We start from the raw sequence: 27645 nt of genomic DNA on the forward strand, positions 1-27645 counted from the left end.
ATATATATATATATATATATATATATATATATATATATATACACACATGCACCTGTATATATGTACAAATACACGCATATACACGCATATACACGCATATACAGATACACACTTATGTATGTACATATATATGCATGTACATACATTTATATATACATGATAATAGGATGGGAAATTGAAGAAAACTATTCTGGTTTGTACAATATTTATGGCAAGAAAATCTTTACTAAATGTTTGATCAAAGGCACTCATAATTGCTTGAAAATTATTCAGTCAACAATGATAAATTGCATGATCAACTGAACTAATCATCCTTTTTTTTTTGTTATATTGTATTTTAGTTATTATTTGATTTATAATCTTTTTTGTTATTTCTTTACTTTGCTTTTTTCAACTGCCATAAACTAGTTAGACAGAAAATATTTTGAAAGGCTAGGCAATTAATCAAAATAATGAATAACAGAACTTCAATATGAATGATTACATATTTAAAGTTTAATTGCTTTAAGTCACAGATAATTGGACTAATGCATGATCACTGTTTTAGTATTCGAGCTTGTTATTGCAATATTTTACTTAATTGTTTTCTTATTTTTATCACAATTATAACTGAGGTTAGAAATGTTTATCTTTACTATCTTCATGCATGATTTTGCCAATTCCACTGACTCAAAGTTCCTATCTTGTTCAGTCTTGAATAGCTTTAAAGTCATTTAGTTCCACAACCTGTCACTTTAAAACTAAGTAGCCTCCCTTGTTTGTTGTACTGCCATAAATCAATCAATCTTGCTTTGAAGTCATCTTCAGGTTTCTAGCAAGCACAATACGTTTGTTAAAATGTTGAATAAAACCTGAGGACAGCAAAAAGTCTTAATCTTATGTCAGAGTTTAAGGTTCTCAGAACTTTTGTAAGCTTTAAAGCACTGAACACTAATTCTAGTTGTAAATTTATATTTTGTGTATTCTCCATATTTTGGTGATGTAAATTTTTCAGATTTCGGGTAAATCAGTTATATGTTCAGTTTTCCTTTCTTACTGTAGATATGACATTAATATATTCAATTAGGATCTTTACTAGCAATCATTGTTAATTTGTGACTTATTACTTCCTCTCTCCCTTCTTTGGGCATATTCCAGTGGAAGATTACAGACTATAGTCCAGCAAATGCATGAAACATATATTATCACAAAGCATTCAAATATGAAAGCTTCAATTCTAGGAAGCATTTAGACAGCTGCAAGGAAGTAGAAATTAAAATTTATATAAAAGCCTTTGTTAGAAATATTGTCGACATGAGTATTCAAAAGCTACACTAATTAGATAGGAACAACCACAAATTAACATGCACTGGGAAATATTTGTCATTCAACAATTTATTATCTCATTTGCCTGTTACATTCCATTCAGCTCATCACAGTGCTGTATAATTCTGCATAGGTTACAGTGGCATGGTTATTATTGAATTGATTATGTTTATATACTGAATTTTTCAGTTCATAATTAGGGCTGGCTAAATTCAAAATATATAGTATACACATTTTTCTCTACATGTTTGCAATCTGACTATAATTTATTCTGTATTATCATTGGAAGGGTTTCAAGAGAATTGTTGATGAGAAACTTTATTAACAAAATTCTACTCAGAGCCTCATGGTCCAGCTTTAAGGTATCTTCTTTTCCTTAATTTTGTATTTAGAGAGATGTTTGAAGCAATGAAATTAGAAATTACCATGAAAAGCAACCAAATTCTTTAATTTTTATAGTTGTGTATTCATAATAAAATTAGCCAAATACATTCTTTAAAAGAAAGGTAAAACTGACAGATATCCAAAGGGAACAAGAGAACTAAATATCAAAACACATTAAAATATGTTAAAAAATTCAGATAAAATCATAAATATTCTTGAGCATTTCAATATAGTATTTCTTTTCCTGATACAAAGTTAATAATAGTTTCTCTTCAAATGGAATATAATTTTCATCTTAAAGAAATTGTTTAAAAAATTAAGTGAAAATTTTTTGATTTCAGCCAGTAGAGAGTTAACAACAGTAATATAAAATTTACTCATACAAGAAAATTTTATCAACTTATATTAAATCTGTTCACGTCAATGTAATCAAATTAAAACTGTAAGAAACTTTAAAAAATTTATGGTCATGTCCAGAATTGCTAATCCTTCAGCTCATCCATGTGTGAAAAGTGTGAAGTATATGTGAATAATTCTAGGTATTATGGTGTATTTGTGGAGAATGAGATCTCACTTCCCTGCATTTTACTACATGGCAAACAAATTTATTCCTCTGTATAGATTAAGAAAAACTGAAATTAAGATTAGGAAGAACCATCAAATTTTTTAAAAAAGGCTCAAAGAGATAGATCATGCAATAAATAAAATAAGTAAAAACACTTAAATCATATGTCAATATTATTTAGTGAAAATAACTGAGGATGCTTTCCTCTATCTTTTTTTTTTTTTTGTCCTCATAAACTTTCCACATAATCATTCATTTTTTAACCTTTGATTATGTATAAATACACTTGTAAAACTTCTGAATTATATAGAAAAGATATCATTTTCATAATACTCACCTAATACAAATAGATTCACCTTGTTAATTTTTACAGGAACTGTATTAATTTGACAGTTGAATTGACCTTGATCAGATGGTTCCACATCCCTTATATGTAAGTTCCACTCACCAGGATGATCACGAACCACCATTATACGAACATCATCAGTAATTCGACGATCTCGCATCGTCAACAGTGTATGTCTTTGATTTGTCCATATAACCTAACACAAAAAGAACAAGAATAAAGATAATATTAGTACTAACATATAATAATAATAATTTCTCACATATGCAGGAAATAAAAATTGAAGGAAAAAATAGTCACATTGTTGGTTATTGTATTGGACACAATTCATCATATCCAGAAAAATGAAATGGGGAAATCAAGTCCAACAGTGTTTGAACACAACATACAGAAAATAGAAAATAAATACTCTTAGATATTTTATCAAATAATACACCGTTTCTTTTAAACAACATTAACAATCTGAATCAACAAGGGAGCCTATTTACTAGTTTTCACTTAACCTACAAGAAATAGCAACTAAATCTTCCATAAATCATACATCAGCATTTTAAATGGTAAATGATGTTACATTAGATACTTTCTGGAAAATAAAACAACTGTGTTCATAAGTTTGCTAAATCAGAGCTGACTTAGAGTTAATGAGTAACGATAACACTCAAGCACATGCTTACAAAATCAAAAAAAAACAACACAGAACCCATGACTTTCAGAAGCATTTTTTCATGTGCAGAATTTCTGAAGCATGGAATAAACTACCTGCATCAGTTGTTAACTGTCAAGACATTACATTCTTCAAAGCTTTCATACTTCTTGAAATTTGCCAACAGTACACCTGATGCTCCCCACCCACCGTTTCTTCTTCTTTATTTTTTTTTCAGGCCTTTTTTTCACTGTTCACTCCCTGTGTATATTTTATGTACTGTACATGCAGTTTTGGTTACTTTTTTTCTGATGAGTTTTAGTGCGCCTGAGTACTATATACAATAAGTGCATTATTATTATTATTATAATTGCTTGCACACTGGATGGAATTCTTAGCATCACTACATTCTGAGTTCAAATTCCGCCGAGGTCAACTTTGCCTTTCATCTTTTTGGGGTTGATAAATTAAGTACCGCTTACGCAATGGGGTTGACATAATCGACTAATCCCCTCCCACCAAATTTCAGGCCTTGTGCCTATAGTAGAAAGAATTATTATTGTTATTATGACATCAGTAATCAACATTCGTATTTGTTAAGGTAACTCTGAACGTGAATATGGCAGTACTGGGCAAAATTGTGTTTACCCTAATAAAACAATCTGGCAAAATAGTGTACAGTAATACTTTACAAGTTAAACAAGGTGAAAAAAGATGTTCTTTGATTCATTCAAACAGAATATGAAAAGAAAAAATTGTATTAAGAATATACAACAAATAGAGAAGAGAAGAGATTGTGGAAACAACAAATTAATCCTGCCAAAGAGATTCTGTGCAAGTTGCTTTAGAAATATAATCATCTTTCCCTTTCCAACAGAACCAAGTATTCAAAACAAATAATGAAATAATCTAGTAAACCTCAAAATAAACCAAGTTCTGAGCAAAGAATATGCTTAAGAAAAGAAGGTCAATCAAATTCAGAGCATATATGGAGACAAAGTATACAGCATGTTATGCAATGAGTAAGAAAGAAAATAAATATGAGTTCCTTTTTTACCAAATCAAATACTTGCATAAGTAGCAGAAAATTCACAGACAATCAAAAACACTACCAATGAGCTGATGACGGTACCTCTATATGGTTGTTTGCCTAGTTAGAAATAAAAGCTAAATAATACTAGTTGTACTGACTATATTGTAGATCATGAACCAAAACAAACACTGTACTAAGCCCTACAATTTCACATAATTAGTCTAATAAAGAAGCCACTAAACTGTCACACAACCTGCTAGGAATAGCAATTAATCTCCCTCAAATCATACCTTACCACTTTGGAGAAAGGCGAATGAGCAGAGAAAGGTAAATGAAGAGAGAGCAGTAAATGAGTAGAGAATGCTCATTTGTTTGCAAGGACTGTTTAATCTTGTATTGATGAGGACAAGATAACCTCCCAAATGCTGGTGCCATGATGAGACGCACCCAATACATTCTTTAAAGTGGCTGGTAATTGCAAAGACATCCAGCTGAAGAAATAGAGCCAAAATGAACTGTACAAGGTGTGGTCCTCCATACCATATACAAAACCAGTAGTGCCTACAAAGAACTGACCCCAACCCTCTTGAGCCATCACATAGTGGCACAGCAAGGAAGTCCCTGTTGTGCTCTCTCTATTAATGTATTAAGTCTGTTAGAAAATAGAGATTTTGACAAAATGCAGCAGTCCAGCATAAAAATCATAAGAATATAACTATTGCACAAATTTGGATGAAATTTGCCGATGCTATATAATGATCATTGATATACATTGTGAATATAGTTTTTCTCTGTTGTTTTTGATTATTACTTGTTGTCATGGTCTTTCACTAACCAAGGTAGATAAAATATAGTTGACTGCACATAAGTTGTTTCTTTTCTCGCATATATTTATAAGATATCGATTCTTGGGAATCGATTTCCTAATTAAATCATAAATAAATAATGATGAATAAATCACTAATAAATGATATCACCAGCTTTTGACATCAAAACAACAACACTATTTGAACTGTGGTTTCAAGTACTTCAGGATTTGGCAATAGATGAGGATATCTATAGTGCAGGACTTTAACAGTTAATAATAATAATTTCCTCTCCTTCTTTGCATTATTGCCTTATTTCCATTATAGAGAGCTCTATGATGGAATAGAGAGCTCTAAGCTCATATAATTGTTGCTTATGAATGTGCTTAAGATTTTTTCTAAAGGTGAAAAACAAACAAATACATCTCTTTAATTATGAATGTCTGAACTGAAGATTTAGGGAGAGAATTTGCTGTTAAAAGAAATATGCTACATTGACAATGAAAAGGAATAAATCTGTACTTAAAGACAAAATTCAATTAGCTTCAAAGAGAAATACTGTTTGTTTGAAGAGGATGTCTTACATACTATCATTGAGTTATAGAATTAAATCAAGGATTAAGAGGGAAATGAAAAAAAGAATATATATGTGTGTATATATATATATATATATGAATATATTTGTGTGTGTGTGTGTGTGTGTGCATGCACATGTATGTGAAACAAAAAACTATTTTTTAAAAGTATACAATTCTCACATTCTTACAGATTCAATTACACCAGTTACAGTATGAAATATAGTAAAACTATTACAAATTAGATAAAAGCAGAAATGCATGTTAGACAGGACTATTAAACATATGGAAACTACGCTATTATCCACAATCCAACTTGATATGTCTTTAAATAACTAGAAAATGATGGGGCTGGGAGTATTGAATAGGAATTGAATGAAGAAATGTGTATCAGCATCATTGATTTAATGTCCACTCTTCCATGATTGCATGGGTTGAATGGAGTTTATTGAAGTACAATTTTCTACAGCTGTATGCCATTCCAGTTGCCAAACCTTATCTGTTTCCAAAGAGTATAATATTCTCCCACGGTCAAATATGTTTTTGCATGATGCTGGTCATAATGACATTCATTTACAAAAGTCATGTGACGTCAAGACAGAATACTACTCACACTTACGTACACACATATATATGACAGGCTTCTTTCAGCTTCTGCCAACCAAAATCAATTTCATAAGTTTAGACAGAATTTTAAGGGAAAATTTTTGAAGTTAATAAAATAGTAGAATTTCAAGAAATTATTTCAAGTCATGTTTGTTGCCAATTCAACATGGCTGTTCTGTTTGAATGGATATTATTGCGATTTTTTAACCCTAAGAAGACATTTCCTCTAACTGGTTAATGATGCACACTTGCATCTGACATATTGCGAGTAGGGGAGTGAACCCTTACCACCTTCTAGTGATGGGACCAGTAATAAATATTTCACAGTAATTCATACTATACTCTGAAATAGAAGTGTCTAAATTGTCCTTTGGAGAGAAACAAAAACATTATAGGTCTCATCACTAGGACACAAAACCAATTTTCTAGAAACAGGAATACATATTAATTAAAAAGATTACCATAAATGTTTCAATTACATATGCTTTCCAACCTATTTTATATATTTGTGCTTAAATATCCCTACTATATTCTGTTAATATAGATCAGAAGAAAAGTTATAATCTTCCAGCAATTTCTGGCAAAAGTAAATTCTCTTGGTTGTTGTAAGCCAGTTTGTGAGTCTATATCAAATCATATGGACATTCCCCTATCACTTCTTCATCTACTATGAAATATCTATATAATATAAAATTAAACTCAGGGAAAAAATATGGAAAGAGATATGTTTCAAAAATATGACACAGCAATAGATCAAATTTTAAAGATAAAACAAAATTAATATAACATTTCAACAGGGAAAAAAAAAAGTTAAATCTGTAAGTAGAATAAACAGAAAATGTGAAAAGTGTGTTTAATTTGTCTGTTTCAAATTCTTTCTTGTCTAAAATATAATTAAAAAGAAAGAAAAGAAAAAAAGTTTCATTGAATATTATATTGCAACTATAATTCTTTTATCTTTTCTATTTATTCTGTTCCACTTTATCCTTTATAGAAGAACAGGTCATATTTTCTAAGAAAGGTAACTCATCTGAACCTATTGCCTATTAGTCAATAACTTTCACACCAAACACATCTACTGGAGTGGAAACTATACATTAATAATACACACATGCACAAGCTTCAAATTGTTTACTTCCATAACCAACCATCAGCATGGACTCCCCTAGTTCATTGGTGATCTTACATCTTATTTAGAAAAAGAAACATTGTTGGTCTTCACATAAGTGATAATGAGATGGAAAAATTTCCCAGAGATGTGTTGTGCATGTAAAACTCAAGGAAGGGAGTACTAATATAATGTAATGATAAAAAAAAAAAGAATTAAAATAACACATAATGAAAAGAGAAACTATCAGTGTTAAGAAGAAATTGTCAAAGCCAAGGGAGATCATTAATCATCATCATTGTTTAACGTCCGCTTTCCATGCTAGCATGGGTTGGACGATTTGACTGAGGACTGGTGAACCAGATGGCTACACCAGGCTCCAATCTGATTTGGCAGAGCTTCTACAGCTGGATGCTCTTCCTAACGCCAACCACTCTGAGTGTGTAGTGGGTGCGTTTATGTGACATTGACACGAGGGCCAGTCAGGCGGTACTGGAGCCAGTCCAGCAGCACTGGGTTGAATATTTTTTCACATGCCACTGGCACAAGTGCCAGTAAGGCGACACTGGTTCTGAATAAAAATCCGTTACAACTTGCACAAATTTCTTTTAACAAAGACTGTGTGCTAAACATTAATTGCTACTTCATCTCAAATCAGAGCAATGTACATGTAGTCTTTTTAAAATTCTTATATAATTCATGTTGACAACCTTGTCTTGGCAACCAATTCTAGACATGATCCTACTTTACACACGCATTTGTCCACTTGTCACTAACCCTCACACATGTAGACAAGAAGGTCTCAATCATTCAATATCAACTATAATTCTGTACATGTGTGTGCTGGCCTTGATAAGGCATTTTGAGGAAGACTAAAAGTTACCACCTATGAATGCAAGTATCCTTTTTCCATGTCACTGACTTTTATCCAATAGAAAGACTGTATCAGAAAGTCTTGTGCTTAACTATATCTACCCAAATCAGCTGATATTTTGACACCAGTGTTGTTGCAGGTGTTGCTGTAAGAATGCAAAGAGCTGGAATAGATACTGCAAGACATTTTGATTGATATTCTAACATCTCCAACAGTCCTTCACCCTGAATTGGTAAGAGGCAAAGTTGCATCTCAGCAGGATTTCAACTCAGAGCAATGACAGCTGAAACAAACACTGCAAGGCATTTCTATTCAATACTCTATTGGCTCTGCTAATTAGCTGCCTTTTGTCAACAAGTAGCAACAAATAAAATCAGTCTTACACATATATATATAATGACATATTAGAATATGTAGCTTTACATCCATGTGCAAGATTTAGGAATATATTTTTCATGTTCAGGAAAATCCTTAACAAACATTGTGTGTGTGTGTGTGTGTGTGTGTGTGTCTGTGTGTGTGTATACATCCAGGCACATCTATTGGAGTAAGATATGGGAATTACATGAGAGAAACAGGACCAACCCAAATGCAATTAGAACAATCAGAGAAAGCAAATTTTAACATCAGTCAACCTTTAATGTTGATAAAATATTTACAATGAAATATTAAAAGCAACTAAATCAAAAATGGAATTACAAGAATTAGTGAAAAGACTATTATTAGATGTGACTTTAAATACTACCTTCCTGCCGATAACAAAATAATGTCAGTAATAAACTGCAATTGGAGACAAAAAAAAAATCAGAAAAGTAGTTGTGAACATAATATTTGGTTTGAGTAATGTAGGTTAATTCGTCCAAGCATTATAACGTCACATAAGCACGTGACACTAAAAATCCTCATAATCAGTAAAAATCAGCAATGACATTGATGTATATTTATACTCTTAAAAATGTTAAGAAAGAACAAAAAGGCAACAGGATTCAATCCTTAGAATCAGTGAAATAGAGAGTATTACTTCTAAATAAATGAGAAAAATCTCATGTGGCCTAAGCCCAGGGCCTAATTTTACAGCACAAATACATATGAACAGGACTCATATTGTATTGGCAATAGGATCTAATTCAATTTATCACTTAACCCACTCAAAATAGAGGTGAAATCTCTTTTAAACATACCCTACAAAGAAAAGTGGAAGGATGCATTAGATAATGTGGTTTTAGCCCCGGATGAAAGATGGGGTAGTCAGGGTTGAAATATTTTTGATCATAAGCCTATCAGACAAAACTGACCTGGGCTAAAGAATAACATTAAAAACCTTTTATCACATTATTGTTTTTAGTCCATAACTATAAGATGAAGAAAGAAAAACGTAGCAGAGCTTGTAGAGCAATGCATATGGAATGTCATAAGATAACAATAAGAATGATAAACAGAGTTTTAAGTAGAAAGACATAGCTATAGAAGTCACTATTCTGGGGAATGTGAAACTGAAAATATTTAGGTTTCTTGAAGAGTCTTTAATGTCGAAGAAAGTTCGTAATCATATGGTAGACCATCTACAGAATAAAGTACTCCTTAAAGATGAAAATACTCTCAAGAAAGGATTAAAAAAAAGTAAGCTAAATGATAAATAATTCTATACTAGATGCTGTTATTCCAGCATAGTTTTAATAAAGAACTAGTAACACAACAATTTTTATAACTACACAACCCAGTCCAGAAAGTGATATCTAGTTATAATTCTAATAAAATAACTAGCTGATTCTACAAATGGTAATGATGAAGAAAAGGATAGAGTAGTATAACTGTGTATAGAATAAATAAATCTCTGGAAAATACAGAAAGAAAAATCAGTATAGATTAACATACATTACCAAATGTTTGGACATATAAACTATAATCTGAATTGTTTCCCTGGTTTATAGCAATGAAAAATATTGTTTCATTTGTTATAATGAAAACAACAGCAGAAAGAAAAATAACAATGGTAAATTATTTTATAAGTGTAAAAATTTCATTATCAGCTTTTACTTAATTTGTGATTTTTCAAAATTCCCAGTGAAAGAGTAACCAAACATACACAGAAATATCTTTCACCAAACTGAATGTAATCCCTTGGGTTGATAATGCCCATAAATTTATAAAGTGAAACAATATTGACTAAACTTTATATGCAACCTTATACACTTTATGATGCCAATATAATAAGAAAGTTAGAGGAAGAAGATATAGTTGTAGTCATGAGTAAACCAATTTAGAATTTCTGTAACAAACATGTTACTGCAACTTACACAGTAACATTACCAGCACTTAGAAATAAAACTACTTCAGTTTTAAACGGATGCACGTTTTACTTTCTTTTGAGGAATTTCCTTCAAATTATTAGTATTTAAGAGTAAAATGAAGATGTTAAAATTGTGTCTCAGATGTCTACTATGTCTGGAAAATACTCTGATCTATAACAAAGATATCTCAGCTAAACCCAATCCAATTTTATCTTTAGAAAGTGATAAATGAAATGTGTGTATGTGTGTGTGCTTATGTACAGGTGTCATTGTGTGAGAGTATTTATGAGTATGTAAAAATGCATTGTGTAAGGATTGCTCCTTTCTTTTGGCCCTAACACAGAGAGTTTAAGGAACAAATGACTGATGAAGTTTTACCATTTCTGCAGAGGGCAAAGTGCTGCTCTACATGGAAGAACAGATGGTATATCAACATAAAGGTAAAAATAAATATTAGTGAATTTTTTACAGTGTCCTTGGGTTGTCTAACATATTTAAGAAATAAAGAATAAATAACAACACTGTTCAATTCCAGTGTAGCCTTATTGAAATGAAGGCTTTATAAAGAAAAAGAAATTTGAATATTTCACTGAAGTTCTGCTAATTGATAAGATGAAAAATAAATAAATAAATAAATATTTTTGTTTCACTTAGTTATATAAAATAAACTTTCATTAGCAAATTTTGCAAGTAAACAGTTTGGTAAAATAGTCAATCAGCACTAGATTCATTCTTTGCTAGTATTTTCAATTTGGTGTCCAATATAATTCAGTGAGACTGATCTTAAGTTAAGTAGTGGTGCTAACATAAAAACTTCATTTTGACAGATATTGAAAATGTTTGTTTGCTGCTTATGAAATCATGAGGTCAAAAGTAAGATTAAGAAAGAGATTCTAAAGTGGTCAATATACTGCAGTTTGGTGTAGAAGCAAAATGTATTTACTGACATTTAGTTAATCCTGCTTTATTATTGGGCATAAGATTAAGAAAAGGTACTTGGCTGCACCTGCAACTGAATATAAAGATGGCTTGGATACTTTAATGAAACACTTATCTTTTACATCACCATTCATAGTGCTCAAGAAATTTCATTTTACAAAGATAAGAAGGTTAAATGTTGAACAATTTCCAAAATTTTCTCTTTAATCCATGCAAAAGTCAACACATTGACTAAATCAAATTTGAATAGTAATCATAACCACCACTACCATCATTTTTGTGTTAATCTTGCCATTCTAGTTTTACATAGACAAAGCTGTACATACAGCATATCACCACACAGAATATTGTTATTTTTATCTGTGAAGAGCAATACCTACAGATCTGGCCGCACTACTTTTCCCATGTTTACATTAACTTTATAGTACTGAGCACTTTTTTTTAACTCACTACCTATCTCACTACATACAGTCACTCTTTTGCACAAAGAGTAAAATGCATTAGTATTGTTTCTGTTGTTAAGTGCTCTAGGTCAACCATTATCTAGCAGGCCAATGATCATTAGCATTCCAACTCTGGCTGTTCTTTGTGTTTTATTTATTTATTTTTTTGGACATAATGTATCCAGGACTACACTATCTAATGTATCCTTCTATTTTTAAGGTGTTAGTGCATGATTTGAGAGGGACTTGGTTTTTTTTTTACAGGTTGAGTAACAGCCCATTAAGTCTTTTTGCTAATAGAACTAAATGTGACTACTTATTCACTAAATTCTCTATGCCAGTATTAATTATGCACTTCTGATAAATAAAAAAAGCTTCCTACAGATAATATACTAACAAAAAATAATTACATTGTTCAAAAACATTCACAACAATAAGGATGAAAATAAGCTCAAATTATGTTGTGGCCATAGTTTTTAAAGCAAAGGTGAATATTACTGTGAATATAATAAAATAAAAAATCTAATAATTTGAACCTAATAAATGCACACAAACTATGTTTTGTTTTGGTTTGCTATGGTTTTTTTAAAAGCAAAGGTGAGTTTCATTGTGAATGTAATAAAACAAATCCAAGAAAAAACTATAATAAATTCACTTCTTTGATTAGAACAAAAATTGATGACTGATTCTAATTCTTTAAAGTTGAAATATTCATTGTGAACAAATTTCACAATGCTACTGATGCAGTTCGGTTGTTTCCAAAATCATTGTATTGAACACATATGCAGGTTGCATTATCCCACTTTTTTTATTTTCTTTCTGTCCATCTATTTATTTTAAATGCTCGGTCTAGAGGAAGAAGCAGAAGCAGAGCCTATTTCCTTCACAACTCTTCAAGACCAATGGAACTGATGCTGTTTATATTTTACCTAAACTCTGTATATCAATAACTGTTGGTAGACATGTGCAGTGAGAGAAAACTAGAAAGAGGGCTTAATGTAGGACACAAAATTGATGAGAGGGGGATATGTAAATGGGTTTAAAGTGCTTAGCACATCTGTAGAGTGTAATGCTAAGTGAATTCATACAAATCTATCAAATATCTTTTCTCTGGACACAGTCTAGGATGTGTGTGCATGTAGCAGCAGTACGATTCCAAATATTGGAACAATACTCCACTGTGAGTCTTGCTTGAACTTTGTAGAAGGTTAGAAGTTGTTAATGGGGGAGAAATGTTCAGAGATCTTGATCATGGACAAGAGATGATCAAGTTGCCAGCGGATGATGTTTAGAGGTAGCAGATTGATGCACATTTTGAAACAGCACAAAGCTATTCACCAACACACTTAAACATCTTGCCCAGAGGCCTTCTACATCATCTCTCTGCCTTTATATTGCTATTACAATAACCTTGGTTGGTTGGTCTTGAGTCACCTCTACACAGAACTCTGAACATTTTCATCTCTCCGGATCTCATTACTCACTCCACATTATATTGTGTCCCACACCTTGGCTCTATCATAACCACTTTTACTGAATGTTGTTCATTAAGAATTCCTTCCTTGCACATATTTCTTGCACAAAATGTAAACTGCATCAATCTTACAATCTTAGAGACTCTGAAAAGGCTACGGGCAATGCTTCATACTTCGATTTTCTCCCCCCTACAAAAGAAATTACTTGACAACGGAAACAATATTAACTTACAATATTCTTTCTATGTTGATTGCAGAACTAAATAAGTCAGATTAACAAAAGATAAATTACATAAAAATATATATGAGAAAGAAAAAGGAATATTATAATACTTTTATCGTTGGATCATTACCAGTGCATGGAAATATGGTGTTTAGCCATACATGCCACAAACTGAGCAGAAAACTTACTCACAACCTCATGCAATCTAGTTTGTAGAATTCTAATGTCCAGTCACAATTTGTGATGGAGAGATAGTGCACAAAACTAATTCTGTAGTTGTAAGGAGTAGGTGTTAAAATTTTTCTTGCGTGAAACAAAGCAGTGCAAGGTGGAAGGGAGGTGTTTACAGTTCAGTGTTTCTTTTTTTCCTCTTGCTTTATTATTCAGTGTACTAGAAATGCGCAAGAGAGAGATGAAAACAAATGTTTGGTTTCAATTTCGTGAGATCCTTTGCTAACAGAAATGTAAGGTTACAAAACACACTATCATCTGAAACAAATGAAAGCAAGAAATTGTGGCCAAAGAATTCAAGTGTGCACAAGGAGAAACAAGATGAAACAATATATTGGCAAGATGTAGTAGAAAGACAAAAAGAAAAACAAATCAACTGTCAGATATACAAATAGCTACTGCTTTTGCTATCACATAAATAAAGATGCCTGATATGCCTGGCTGAGAAATACATCATCACACAGACTTTCTGAGGTGTGGATAAAATAACAAAAAGTAGTCAAAGCGTTCAATACTGAGACTTCAGCCTGTCACTACACCAAGTTTCCTCATTTCAATCAAATTCAACAAATCTACTGCTTGAAGATTCTAGTTTTCTAGTATTTCAAGGTTTTGTTCATACATATGAATGTATGTTTGTGTATGAATATGCTGCTGGGATGCACATAGAAAAGACCAAGTAAGTCCAAATTGTTAAGATGTTTGCTATAGAAATATAAGACCCTGAGTTTTACAAAACTGTGCAGCACCTTTGGCAAGTATTTACAATGATAGAAGCAGGGCAACTCACCCTTGAGTAAAGTTGGGTGTGTCAGGATTGTGTAGAAATTTGTAAACTGTAAATCAAACAGCTAAACTTACCATACACTAAGTCATGATGATTATGGTTAAAATTTACTAAGACAACTGCCTGTCTACTAGTTAGGCACTTACATTATATATCAGTTACTAGATTGTTTTATTGATTGTTATACATGTATAATCATTGCCAACAGAAGATCAATTTACTTATTATTATGGTATGATTGTTTGCATGTGCATGTGTGTGTGTTGGTTTTGCAGAATTGTTAGAATGTTTTTTCTGACTCACATCATGCTGAGTTCAAATCCCGTAGAAGTCATCCTAGCCTGTCATCTTTTCAATATTGATAAAACCATATCAATCCCAGTGGTGATTAGTGGAACAGGTACAGTGTCAAACGGAATTTTTAGTGGTCACTGTTCTGGTTCTTTGCATTCTGATTGCAATACCAGCAACAACACTAGTAGCAAGCTTTATTGACCTTGACTTACCCTTGGAATAACATTAGCAGCATGGGGAGGAGAAATTCTTTATCATCTACAATATATCTTGCTCAGGTTTGCATATGGCCACAGATATATTGCCAACCACTAACTGACAGGAGCTTTATATATATGTATATATGTATACATTTATATATATAATAGGCACAAGTGTGGCTGTGTGATAAGAAGCTTGCTTCTCAGACACATGGCTCCAGGTTCAATCCCACTGTGTGGCACCTTGGGTAAGTATCTTCTACTATAGCCTCAGGCTGACCAAAGCCTTATGAGTGGACTAGGTAAATGGAAACTGAAAGAAGCTCGTCGTATATACATATATATATATATATCTGTGTGTGTGTCCATGTGTATTTGTCCCTCCATCACTGCTTGACAACTGGTGTTGGCGTATTTATATCCTCTTAACTTAGCAGTTTGGCAAAAGAATAAGTGCTAGGCTTAAAAAATAAGTTCTAGGGTCGATTTGTCTGATTAAAATCTTTGAAGGCTCGGCTCCAGCATGGCCGCATGCCAATGACTGAAACAAATAAAAGAATATACAATGGTCAACACAGCTATAGTGTTTACAGCAGTCATGGCATTCAAAGCCTACAGGTGTTACAAAGCCTACAGGTGTAAGTTTTCTTCTTTATTTTAAAGCCCATTTTTCCACACAGAATCCACTGGGGCAGATTTTCTACAGTTAGATACCTTTCCTGTCACTGAAACTTGCTAGTTTCAGTCAAACTAATATTTTCCCATGTTGTCGAAGAAGATTGAAAATGAATGATGTCTGAAGGTGAAGTTCATTTGCAACAATTGCATGCTACAGTACTGTGTTGACTGAAATCTCTATTGGCAGATCACTAGTATGTTATTGTAGTTATTTCATTTAACTCTACTATTTTTGACACGTGTGTGTGTGTGTGTGTGTGTGTGTGTGTGTGTGTGTGCATCTTTGTTGCCTGAATGAACACACATAAGCAAGAACTTGGAGGACAAACTACTCTGCAATGTGTGTGAGTGTACGAGAGAGAGAGTGTGAAGATGTTCAGTATTGTCCCATTTACACATCATGCACACACACACACACACACACAAACACACACACACACACGCATACAGAAAGTGAGAGAGAAAGAAAGAATGGGAAGGAGAATGTACAAGCATTATGATTGGACTACAAAATACTGAAAGTACATCATACAAGCTTGCAGTGGAACATTTACCATCTGTTATATAAACATTTCCATATTCATGAATATAATATATATGGTTATTTCAGAATATGATATCATGAGGTTTGCGAATTTAAACTAGTGTCATCCAACAATGAGTTGCAAATTAAGATGCACTGTATTTGTTCTTTATTTTTCCCCAGCAACTTTTGGGTTTTCTATTTTCTGCTGCCTTTAGTCATTGAGATAACACTATGTTGTACCTTCAAGGGTACATCTTAGTACCTTCATTTAGTATTCATTACAATAATTGTTACATGTTTCTTGATCTTAGGATGAAATGAACAATGAACTTAAGTGGGGTTTGAATTCAGAATGCAACTAAATAGAACTGTCTGTTTTGTTTAATACTCAACTGATTCTAACATCCATCCACCATGAGAAAAAAAAACGAAAAAAATCAAATTGCATAAAATATCAAAAAGAGTACAAATGAAATAATATTGGATTGATATACACAGAGGACATTAGAAATTCAGCTAATATTTTAACACAAAGAAAAAATGTTCAAGTCAGATGGTAATATTATTAACACTGCTATAATAATAATAATAATAATAATAATAATAATAATTATAATTATTAGTATTATTACTATTGTTATTGTTTCCGATATTATGTGCTTAATACAGAGCTAGTAAACCTCCATTCCCATATAAAGAAATGATAGGTTATTGTTTTCTTGAAAATTGCTCTGAAAGAAGAAAAAAAACAATATAGATCTCATCACTTTTGCCATCTGCCACAAACAGATATGATTTGCATTAAATGGTTGAAAAGACAGAATATTATTTTCATATATATTATTAATTACACAAACCTCTTCATCAATATATTATTCTGCAATCATAATTGCTTACTTTAAGTTTGTGGGTGTTCAGGTGTAAGGGAGAGTTTATATGAAATTACAATTTTTTTTTTGTAACTGTTAGTGATAGATTTTAATTACTATTTTACTAAAAATAGATTTCATTTGATAATTATATCTAAAATAAATTTAAAACCTGACTTTTTACATGCAAATTCACATATACTAATACACACTAATGGAGAAACAAAGATATACATGTATTCCAGCATATAAACACAAGTACATAGACACAAACACTTATGTTACAAAGCATCAGGTTTTATGATATGTTAATCATTACTATTTGAGTTCCATTCCATTATGAATATTATCATAGCCAAGAAGACCCACCCACCACAACACAGTTGAGCTCCCAAACCAAAGTACCTTGTAAAAAGCATTGGTGTGGGTGCTGGTGCCATGTAAAAAGCACCCAGTACACCCTATAAAGTGGTTGGCATTAGAAAGTTATCTGTTGAAAACAAACCAAAACAGACTATGGAACCTGGTGCAGCCCCTGACCTTGCCATTCAACCCATGCTACCATTGAAAATGGATGTTAAATGTTGATGATGGCTGATGATATCAGGAAATTATAGTGACTTTCTCTTGTAAGGACTTCAACACATTTTAAAAAAATGCAAAATAATTTGTTATAAACGTTTCCTATGTTAATTATCATTACTAATGTACAAGTTATGTTAAGACATCTGCACTATAAGTATGAATTCTACCCTATTCATCTCCCAAAATGTGGAATGATGTGGCTGAAAACAAAAAAGAAAGCTGTGTTCAAAAAGACCCAGCTGCCTCAACAAATGTAAGGTCTTGAAAGCATGATGTTTATGTCTAAACACTTACTGGGCCTTGTTTAGCTTCTCATCTATCCTCATCAGGCCTTCTCCACCTCTCATCTTACACCTATTCCACCACTCTTCTATGGCATGATTCTGTGATTATAATCATATCATACGATGCACATATTTCACTCCCCTTTGTGTTAACAGTTACCTCCCACTCCTCCCAGAACCTCTTCCTCTCAAAATACCTCACTCATTCTCAACATCATCCCTTTCTATTTTATTTTCCATTAATCACCCCTTTCTGTGCCTCCTGTTATCTATCTCTCTCCTCTGAGGTACATCTTATGACTGCCATTACCTTATCTTTAACATCCTTTTTTATCTGCTCTCACTCTCATTGCCTTGTCATATGTCATTGATGACCTCCCTTCACTAATCCATCTCTGTCATGGGACATATCTCTTTTTCAACTGCCCTGATTCCCCAACTTTATTATACCCTTCTTATATCGTCTCTCTATTTTCCAATCTACCTACTGCTTTCTTCACTTCCTGTGCAGCCTCTTATCACCTCCTCCTTCTTGAGCCACTCCCCCCCCCATACTGATATTTACTTTCAACCACACTCCACTCTGGCTCCATTTACTACATTCACTGCTACATCCATCTCTAACTATATGTCACTTTTCTTATGTCCTCAGATGAACTTAACCACCCACCTTTCCCAATTCTTTGCCCATTTTCTCTCTTATATTCATCTTCTGCAAATTACCTGATGACTTCACTAGTACTAGTGTCAAGAAAACCACCAAGTACCATCTGTAAAGTGGTTGGCATTAGGAAAAGCATCCAGTAGTACATGCCAAGGTAGAAAATGGAGCACAATGCAGTTCTCTAGCTCACTGGATCCTTTTAAACTGTTCAACCCAAACCAGACATGAATTAGATGAGGATTTCCATGCTGTCATGAACTGGACAGATGTTCATTGCCTGAATTGGTTCTTACTTGGAGTCAGTGTTTGCTTAGATTGGTTGTGACGTACAGCTGGTTGCTGGTTCCAATTTAAGAACTGTTTTTACAGCTAGATGTATAATATCAACCACTTTATAGAGTATACCTGAATACATTTTATCATGGTACCAGCATTACAAAGATTCTCTTGTCCTTAGGAAGACTAAAAAGCCCTCTAAAGCTCTCCATCAACTTCCCCAGCTTAGACAATTTAATAAGTGCCTTTTGCATTGCTCCTCATCCTAAAAATATTTCAAAAACATTACTCTTATATCACAAGATGTTATTAAATGTAGAATGTGAGCCTGAAACATCCAGAACATACTTTAACAATAGTGTGTGCATTATTTGCTTCATGTTTCATAAAAATCTAGTTCTAAATATTGGTAGATCATCAGATACTTTAATTCATTCTTAGAAACTAATTTGAGCACAAATGAGATAGTGTTTTGAAATGCTTCCTAGAAGTAGTCAATAGCTTGTTTCTTAGGTGACCAAATTGCAGTGGTGAAGTGGCTTCTGAAAGCATTGTGACTTGAGACTCAAGTAAAGAACAAAATGGAAAATGGACAGTTAGCAAACAAAACAAAAAACAAAATCCTCTCTCTGGGTGAAGCACAGTATGAGTGATACTGCATGATAACAAATTATGGGCATTGAAGGAAGAAGATGTGCAAATGCTTAGAAAGAAATGAGGTGATTATGCTATACTGGATGAGCAATGTCAATGCTCAAGAATTATAGAGCACAAGTGAGCTGTAGAAAAATTAATAAGTGAAATCAAATTTCATGAGCAAGAGAGAAGTTTGAGATTATGTGGACATGGGATGCAAATAGAGGTTGATATTTGAGTTAAGCAATGACAAGAAACCTTGGGGAGAGGAGTCTGCAGAAGATAAAATCAAATAAAACACAGGAAGAAGTGGTGAAACTCATGAATGAAAGGACAAAGGACCATAAAAAAGGTTGGTATGATGTTGCTGCCAGAGTGGACCTACACAACCTATGTAATCAATGGAAAGAATAGAAAAAAATAGAAGAAAGCCAAACAACTAACCAAAAAGAATAAAAAATGAAAGCTATGTATGGTGTTAATTAATGCTGCTGCTGATGATGATGATAGTGAATGAAAGCAATTTGCATTGGTGTCAATGTTTTTGTGAAATTAAACAAAAATCAAAGAACGTTTAGAATTGAAAATAGTTGCAAGTTAATATATTAGAAATATATTATTTTTCTGAATGGAGTAAAACAATAAAAAGTAAATAAGAAGTATGAATAACCTAAAAAAAATTGTTTTAACTGTTTTACACACATGCACACAATCAGACAAGACAAAAAATACTGTGTTATGTTAATTACTTCATGAGAATAAACAGTTTCTTGGCAAAATATTATATATTCTTAGGACTGGTTATTAGTCATGATCTAAGTGGTTTGAGTATAATTAATGATAAACTATTTCATGTACAAAACAATGTTATTGATTTCATCATCATCATTAACATTAGTATTATTGTTATTATTATTATTACTTCTATAGAGCTATTGCACACTGCTTTAGTAGGAAGGAATGGTGTTTTGAGGTTTGGCAGCAACAAATCTCCTCACATCTAAAAGAACTTTAAGATTGTTGTAGATTACAGAATGGTACTTTTCTGCAGGTTGTCTAAACTTGAATATCCCCTAGCCTCCTAGGTAGTACTTTGTGTGTTGTGCCAGGTGTACCAATCTCCGAAGGAATAACTGTCACCCTTGTTTCCTATGGTCTCTTTGCCTCTTTTGCTAGGTGCTGATATTTTTCTAGGTTCTCAATTTCTTTTATGATGTGATATTGAAAAGTCTACGTTTTACACATGATCTTACCTCTTCAATAATTTCTGTTCTACTTGCTGCAATAGCAAGGCCAGCCTTTATGGAGAAATTCCATAACATTCTGTACTTATTATTCCCTATCACAGCCCCTGGCTCATGTTAATACCACTTTTCTATCACTCTGAATCCACACAATTGGCTAAAGTCGTTATGCAGTCTTTTACCAATGTAATCATGTCTGCATTCATACTAATTTTGTGCTAGTTTACTGTATTCACATAAGAGATGGTTAATACTTTCATCTCTTTTTCCACAGGTTCTGTGTTTGCTCTCTCACTGAATTTAATAAATATTAACTTTATCAAATTTATTGCGATGTCTTGTTCCTAATGGCTATAATAAACAATTCAGTTTCACATTTCAGGTTTCCATCTGTCAACCACAATAATCCTTACTTCCAAAATTCTCAGTTAGTTGCATGAATTAATCATGTAATTCCTTCTCTTTCCAGCCATTTATTGTGTCACTCTTCTTTCTATTTTTGAATTCTCTCACTGTTTCAGTGACTTTATGGATATTTCTGGTTGCAGACAGTATTCTCTCTTCACTACGCACAGCATGGTTTTTCAACCCCAATATTGCAGTACTAATTAATGATGTTTTCAGAGTTTAATAAGCCTTTGCTGCCTTCCTTTCTTGGTACATATTGCCTGTCAATTTTAGGTGGCATGCACTGTACATTGTGAGCAGCTTCCTAGTCCTTTTCTCTAAATCCTGGAGCTTTGTCTTTGTCCATTTTAGAAAATAGCAGAGTATCTTCATACTGGCATAGTCCATGTATTCAATGCTTTGATAATGTTCCCTCCATTTAGTTTGGTCTCAAGCACCTTCCTAATCCTTCTTTTGTACTCTCTGGGATAAAGAGATTTAGAAAACTAGATTAGCTGTTCATTTTGTATCATATTTTGTATCACAAAGAATGCTTTTACTAGTATTCATAAAAATGTATTAAATTCAGGAATGTGTGGTGGAAATTTTGAAATTCAATAATTTGGAAAATTACTAAGGGTAACAATGAACTGAATAATATACAGGAGCCTTTTTAGGAAATTTAGTAACATAGGTGCTGGAGTAGCTGTGTGGTAAGAAGCTTGCTTCCCAACCACATGGTTATGGGTTGTCCCACAGTGTGGCACCTTGGGCAAGTGTCTTCTATTATGGCCTTGGGCCAACCAAAGCCTTGGGAGTGGATTTGGTAGATGGAAACTGTGTGTGTTTGTGTGTCTGTATTTCTCCTCCCATCATCGCTTACCAACTGATGTGTGTTTATGTCCCCATAAACTAGTAGTTTGGCAAAAGGGATCGATAGAATAAGGCTTACAAAGAATAAGTTCTGGAATCGATTTGTTAGACTAAAGGTGGTGCTCCAGCATGACCGCAGTCAAATGACTGAAACAAGTAAAAGAATAGTTGTGCACATAACTGAGTGTTTTGTTGCAATTACAAAGTCCTAGGTTTGATTCAATTATACAGCACTTTTGGTATGTGTCTTCTTGTGTAGCATTGTGAGTTGAATTTAGTAAGACAAAAACTGAATAAGTCCAGTGTATATATGTTTCTGTGGTTGTTTATTAGTATAAACTAGTGTGATGTCAAAAAGTTTAACTAAGTGGTTCAATAAATATAGTGCAATTAAAAATAGAAGAGATGTATGTGTCCATAAATAGATATATATGTAACACATGCATATATACATATGCACACACAAACACACACGTTTATATATACATACATATACAACTGTATATGTATAAATACATACATACACAATTGTATATACATATATACATGTACATATAAATGTATGTGTGTATAATTGTATTTACATATATATCTGTGCGTGTGTGTGTATATGTGTATGTATGTGTGCACATATATCTAATGTTCACCCCCCCCCCCCCCCCACACACACACACTCAATGCCAATTTAAATTTCTTAGACTTAGATCATTTGAAATTTGTTTCACAGCTTGTATGAACAATTGCTATGTAATAGTAATTATGATAATGATCATCGAAATGATTACAGTGGAGCGTTTCTAGTAAATTAAACGTGGCAAAGAAAATGCAATGCAAGAGTTTTAAACAATTTTTCTGTTCATAAAAGTTTTATAGTCTATCAATATAACTTGACATAGAATGCTTTTTCATCTTGCACAGCTGAAGTATATAAAAATGAAGATGACTGAAATCTGGCTCTAACTTCAATAGCAGAAGATTTTATTTTGCTTCTATAATTTCTTCGTGAACTTCATTTCATAGAAGTCATACATATTCTTTTGAAGCTACAAATCAAACATTTCAAGCAAGCGAAAAAATATTTTCCAAATTGATGACCGTTTTAAGAACTTGCTCAGATACAAAACACAATCAAATATTTGCTATTCTCTTCCAACTGTGAGATGCTTGCCAATGATACTAAAGCATAACTTCTATCTTAAATATAAACTATGGGAACATTTAAAATTATGTTGTCTCACATTTTTGACAATCTCTAACATAGAAAATATTTATTAAACAAAGCTTTCAGTAATATATCACAGATGAGTTCTGATGAGAGCACAATATAATGAAAAGAGAATTTAATTTAACATATACATATCATGTTGGTATTTCTGTTAATTCTATGGTTAACATTACATAGTTATGGGATTCTCATGATATGATTTGAGCTTAGAAGCAAATGGAAAAAGTGTTGATTTCTTAATAAAAGAAATTATCTTGTTTACCATATTACTATATCGGTAATCACTGGAATTATGTACTTGAAGAGAGAAGTAGTTGCCTATTTTAATAGTGGTGTCCAATTTCAATCATCATGCAATTTTTCAGTTTTTCATTTTTAAACATTAAATTTCACTACTTCTCATTCATGTAGTTAACATTGTTAACATTCCAACATTTATACAAATAAACCAGGAATAATTTCTTAAGTTTAATAGGGATATGCTGCTTGTCAGGTATCTTTCTTCTTTAAGATTTGTGATGTGATGATAGTGTACCTGTTACAACATTAAGAATGTGTGACAATACTTTTAAAGATTTAGGCAATCATTATTTGACAGCTAAACTTTCTTGATGTACCATAATAGTCAATAATGATAATAATGATGATAATAATAATGATAATAATACAATCCATTAAAATTTGAAATTGCAAGAATTTGGAAAATAAAAATTGTAAAGGTTGTACCTATAATAATTGGTGCAGTGGTAACTGGAAGCAAAGATATATACAAATGGTTGAAAGTGATAAGAATAGAATGCCCTGTAGTGCTTCTACAGAAAGTTTGCCTCTAATTGACAGGAAAGACTGTCAGGAGGCTCTTAAGCACTTGAAAAACTAGTGAAAGATTGTAGATACCTAAGGTTACAGGTAGTAACTTGCTACCCAAATAAATTCTACCAGGAATAAGAACAAACCTGAGTCAAATCAATGATAATAATAATAATAATAATAATAATAATAGTAATAATAATAATAATAGTAATAATAACAAGAGAGCGGAAACCTCCGTCAATACAACACCAACATCCTCTCAACAATTAACCAATGATTTTTAAAATGAGAATATCTGAAATAAAATCGACTGCCCTCAGAAATGCGAATACTAAAAATGAACCCAACCACTCTCAAACATAAAAATAATCCAAATATATATATATTGAGTGAGAGGTGAAGGGAGAGGAATAAAATACTAATACAGTGAAGGAGAAGTAGTGAGAGTAATAGCCTTGACTGAGATGGAGTGAGAGAAAGTAATGACAATGAGAAAGATGAAACAAAGTGGCAAAGAGAGCGCCGTATAAATGAGAAAGGAAGGGGTGATAGATGAGTAACAAAGGAAGGAGTGAAAAAGCCAATAAACAGCATTTGAAGTGTGAGTACATGTATGTGTAGAATAGAAGTATGTTTGCATGCATGCGTGTACAATGGAAATGAGATGCTAATGTTCAATGCTGAAAATGTGTGAGTATATGTGTGTATGTGTGTGCATGTACAAGAAGACTGAAATTTTACATATACATGTAAAGTAAAGAAAATATAAAAAATAATCCAGAATCCTTGTCCAGCACCGGATCAATTCCAAAATCTAATGAGACTATGCCAGTCACAAGGCCAAACATCCCTGAAAGTTTCATTCAAATCCATTTGGCAGTTTTTGAGATACCTTGTCCATGGACATATAAACAAATAAACACGACTGAAAACAATACCTCCGACTTTGCTTAGGCAGAGGTAATAACTGATTAAAATTTTGGCACAAGGTCAGCAATTTTGGAGAAGGAAGTTAAGTCAATTACATTGACCCTACTTCTCTGCTGGTACTTATTTTATCAGCCATCAAAAGGATAAAAGCAAAATTGATTAGTAGAATTTGAACTGCAATATAGCAATCTGGTTATTGTTCACCAATATTTAGTTAAGAAAATTCTGTGAAATTCATCTGAAACTTCTGAAGCAGCAAGAATCGTTTGTAATTTATAACCACCATCTTTAAATGGATTATTAAACTTTTGAAACAGAAAAATGGAGCATTCAAAATTTAAGTTACACCACTTAAATGTGGTGAGACAGCCAACAGATGTCCAAATAAAGAGAAGCCAGTAAGGTTTTTTTTTTTTAATATGACTTAAATGTTGAACAGTATAACTGCTAATTGAAACTGAGAATAGAATAAGTCAACTATTTATTCAAAGGTTATTGGTACAACAATGCCATCTATTTAAATCAATGCTGAAAGACTGTTCTTCATTTAAAATAATCAAATCAGATTGTAGGGCTTTTACGGAGGCAGATCTGGAAGATGCAATACCATTTCTAAGAACAAGATGTTAGTAAATTTAGATTTGAATTGTTTATTTTAACTTCTAATCTTTAAACACAATATTTCTTCAATAAAGTTTGCAGGGAATAAACTTTTTAATCTTTTACAATCTTTCATTTTTTTTTTCATTTCAAGTTATCTTTTGTGTTCCATTCACTTACATTTTATATTCAAACAATGTATTAATCTCAAAAAGATAGGGTTATGTATCTAAATGAATTTATATATTTTAAAATGTTTATTTCTTAAGTTGCTTCATGAGTTCAGATTTTTACTTTTAACTTTGAATCCTTTGCAGTAGGATGTGCTTTAAATTTTTGAACTGGTAAACAAAGATGTTTCCTGGTTTTTTAATAGTATTTTTATAGTTAAAATTTTTTATAGCCTTTTATTTTATAGTCTTTTGATGAAAAAGCATAGCCTCTTTTTAATTTTGTAAGTTTCGTCTAATGCTTAGTGTTACTCAATGTTTGTAAATTTTTGAATGAATAATATGTAAAACAGCCATGGCCTAATTATAGTCTTTAAATGTGAACTTTAACAGGCTAGAGTACTAAAAAGTAGTGTGATAATTTAGATTGGCAGTGATAAAATTCTTTGTTGCGTGCTTTCAATGAATAAAAGAAATTTATGATTAGTCTAGTAATAAATAGTGGGGTCAGAGGTAGAGTAAGCAATACCATAAATTGAGGAGTTAGTGTCAAAGGTTTTGTGAACTATTTCTATTGCTATGGACATCCAGTCTAGGACATCCATTCATCAGCAACTGTGTTTCTTAATATATGCAATTTCATGGATGGTTTTACAAGTATGAGCACATATTTATGTAATATGCTACAGCATGCATCCCCCCTACATACACACACACACACACACACACACACACATTCTTTCTCTCTTCTCACACACACACTCAGAAATGACCCATATGGAATTGTCACATTGATATGTTATTGTTCACTTCATATTTGCTGCAAGCAGTTTATTATGTCAAGGGTTGAGGCAATTTTATGTTCTGCAATTTACAAAGTTGTGGAAAATAAGTATCAGACCTTCAAGAAAACTATGCAAATCAAAATAATATGCCATTTGTCCTTTACAAATATCTGCAAACAATAACACTTTACTTCAATGGTCTATGGTGCTTGAAGAATGATTGAAGCATCATTAAATACCTTTTCCAGGTCATTATTAAGTCAGGCATGATCTCAGCTAATTCTGACCAAAACGTATCTAATTATACAAAGTATAGCATATTCTTCATCAATTAAATAGTACATAGTCCTGGACAAAGCACTTGTGAGTTAGTCCTAATGTATTTTTAGACTGCACTTTTTCCATATTGAAAAGAATAAGTAATGTTTACCCATTTAAAGTATTATGTATATACCAGAGCCTGTATTTTTGTTGCTGGATGCCATTTTCAGTTCCAATAATTTCTAGTAAATTTGCTACATTTAGTTAAACAGACTAATGAAGGCATGTATGAAGGAATGTATATTATAGAAAGTATTTCAGCACATATTTTTATACACATCATAGTAATTGTTTTAACGTCCACTTCTCCATGTTTGCATGACTCGAGTGGAATTCACTGAGGTAGATTTTTTATGGGTAGACACCTTTCCAGTCACCAACTCCTACCTGATTCTATGACCAAACTTGTTTCCAAAGATATGAAAGAAGGTATACCACTTATATCAATCACAATGACACTCATTTACAACTATCACATAATGTCAAAACACAGAAACACACATACACAATGATGGAGTTCTTTCAGGTTTTTGTTTATTAAATCTACTCACAAATTTTGGGTCAATCCAGGGCTATAATAGGAGACACTTGTCCTTGTAAATATGTACATATTTGTGCCTTTGTGTGGTAAATAATATACTGAGAATGTTC

General features: G+C 32.4%; 1 protein-coding gene across 3 annotated transcripts in view; it reads right to left on the reverse strand.

The window, feature by feature from the left end:
- LOC106882996 (lachesin) overlaps window positions 1–27645 on the reverse strand; it is a 360914-nt gene that overhangs the window by 193186 nt on the left and 140083 nt on the right. For all 3 annotated transcript variants that reach the window (XM_052966996.1, XM_052966994.1, XM_052966995.1), the window contains exon 3: window positions 2592–2796. In XM_052966996.1, coding sequence (XP_052822956.1) covers window positions 2592–2760 — 169 coding nt within the window. In that variant the 5' untranslated portion in view covers window positions 2761–2796. The remainder of the gene's footprint in view (window positions 1–2591; window positions 2797–27645) is intronic.

Source organism: Octopus bimaculoides, chromosome 4 (assembly GCF_001194135.2).
Source record: "Octopus bimaculoides isolate UCB-OBI-ISO-001 chromosome 4, ASM119413v2, whole genome shotgun sequence".
Taxonomy (NCBI): domain Eukaryota; kingdom Metazoa; phylum Mollusca; class Cephalopoda; order Octopoda; family Octopodidae; genus Octopus; species Octopus bimaculoides.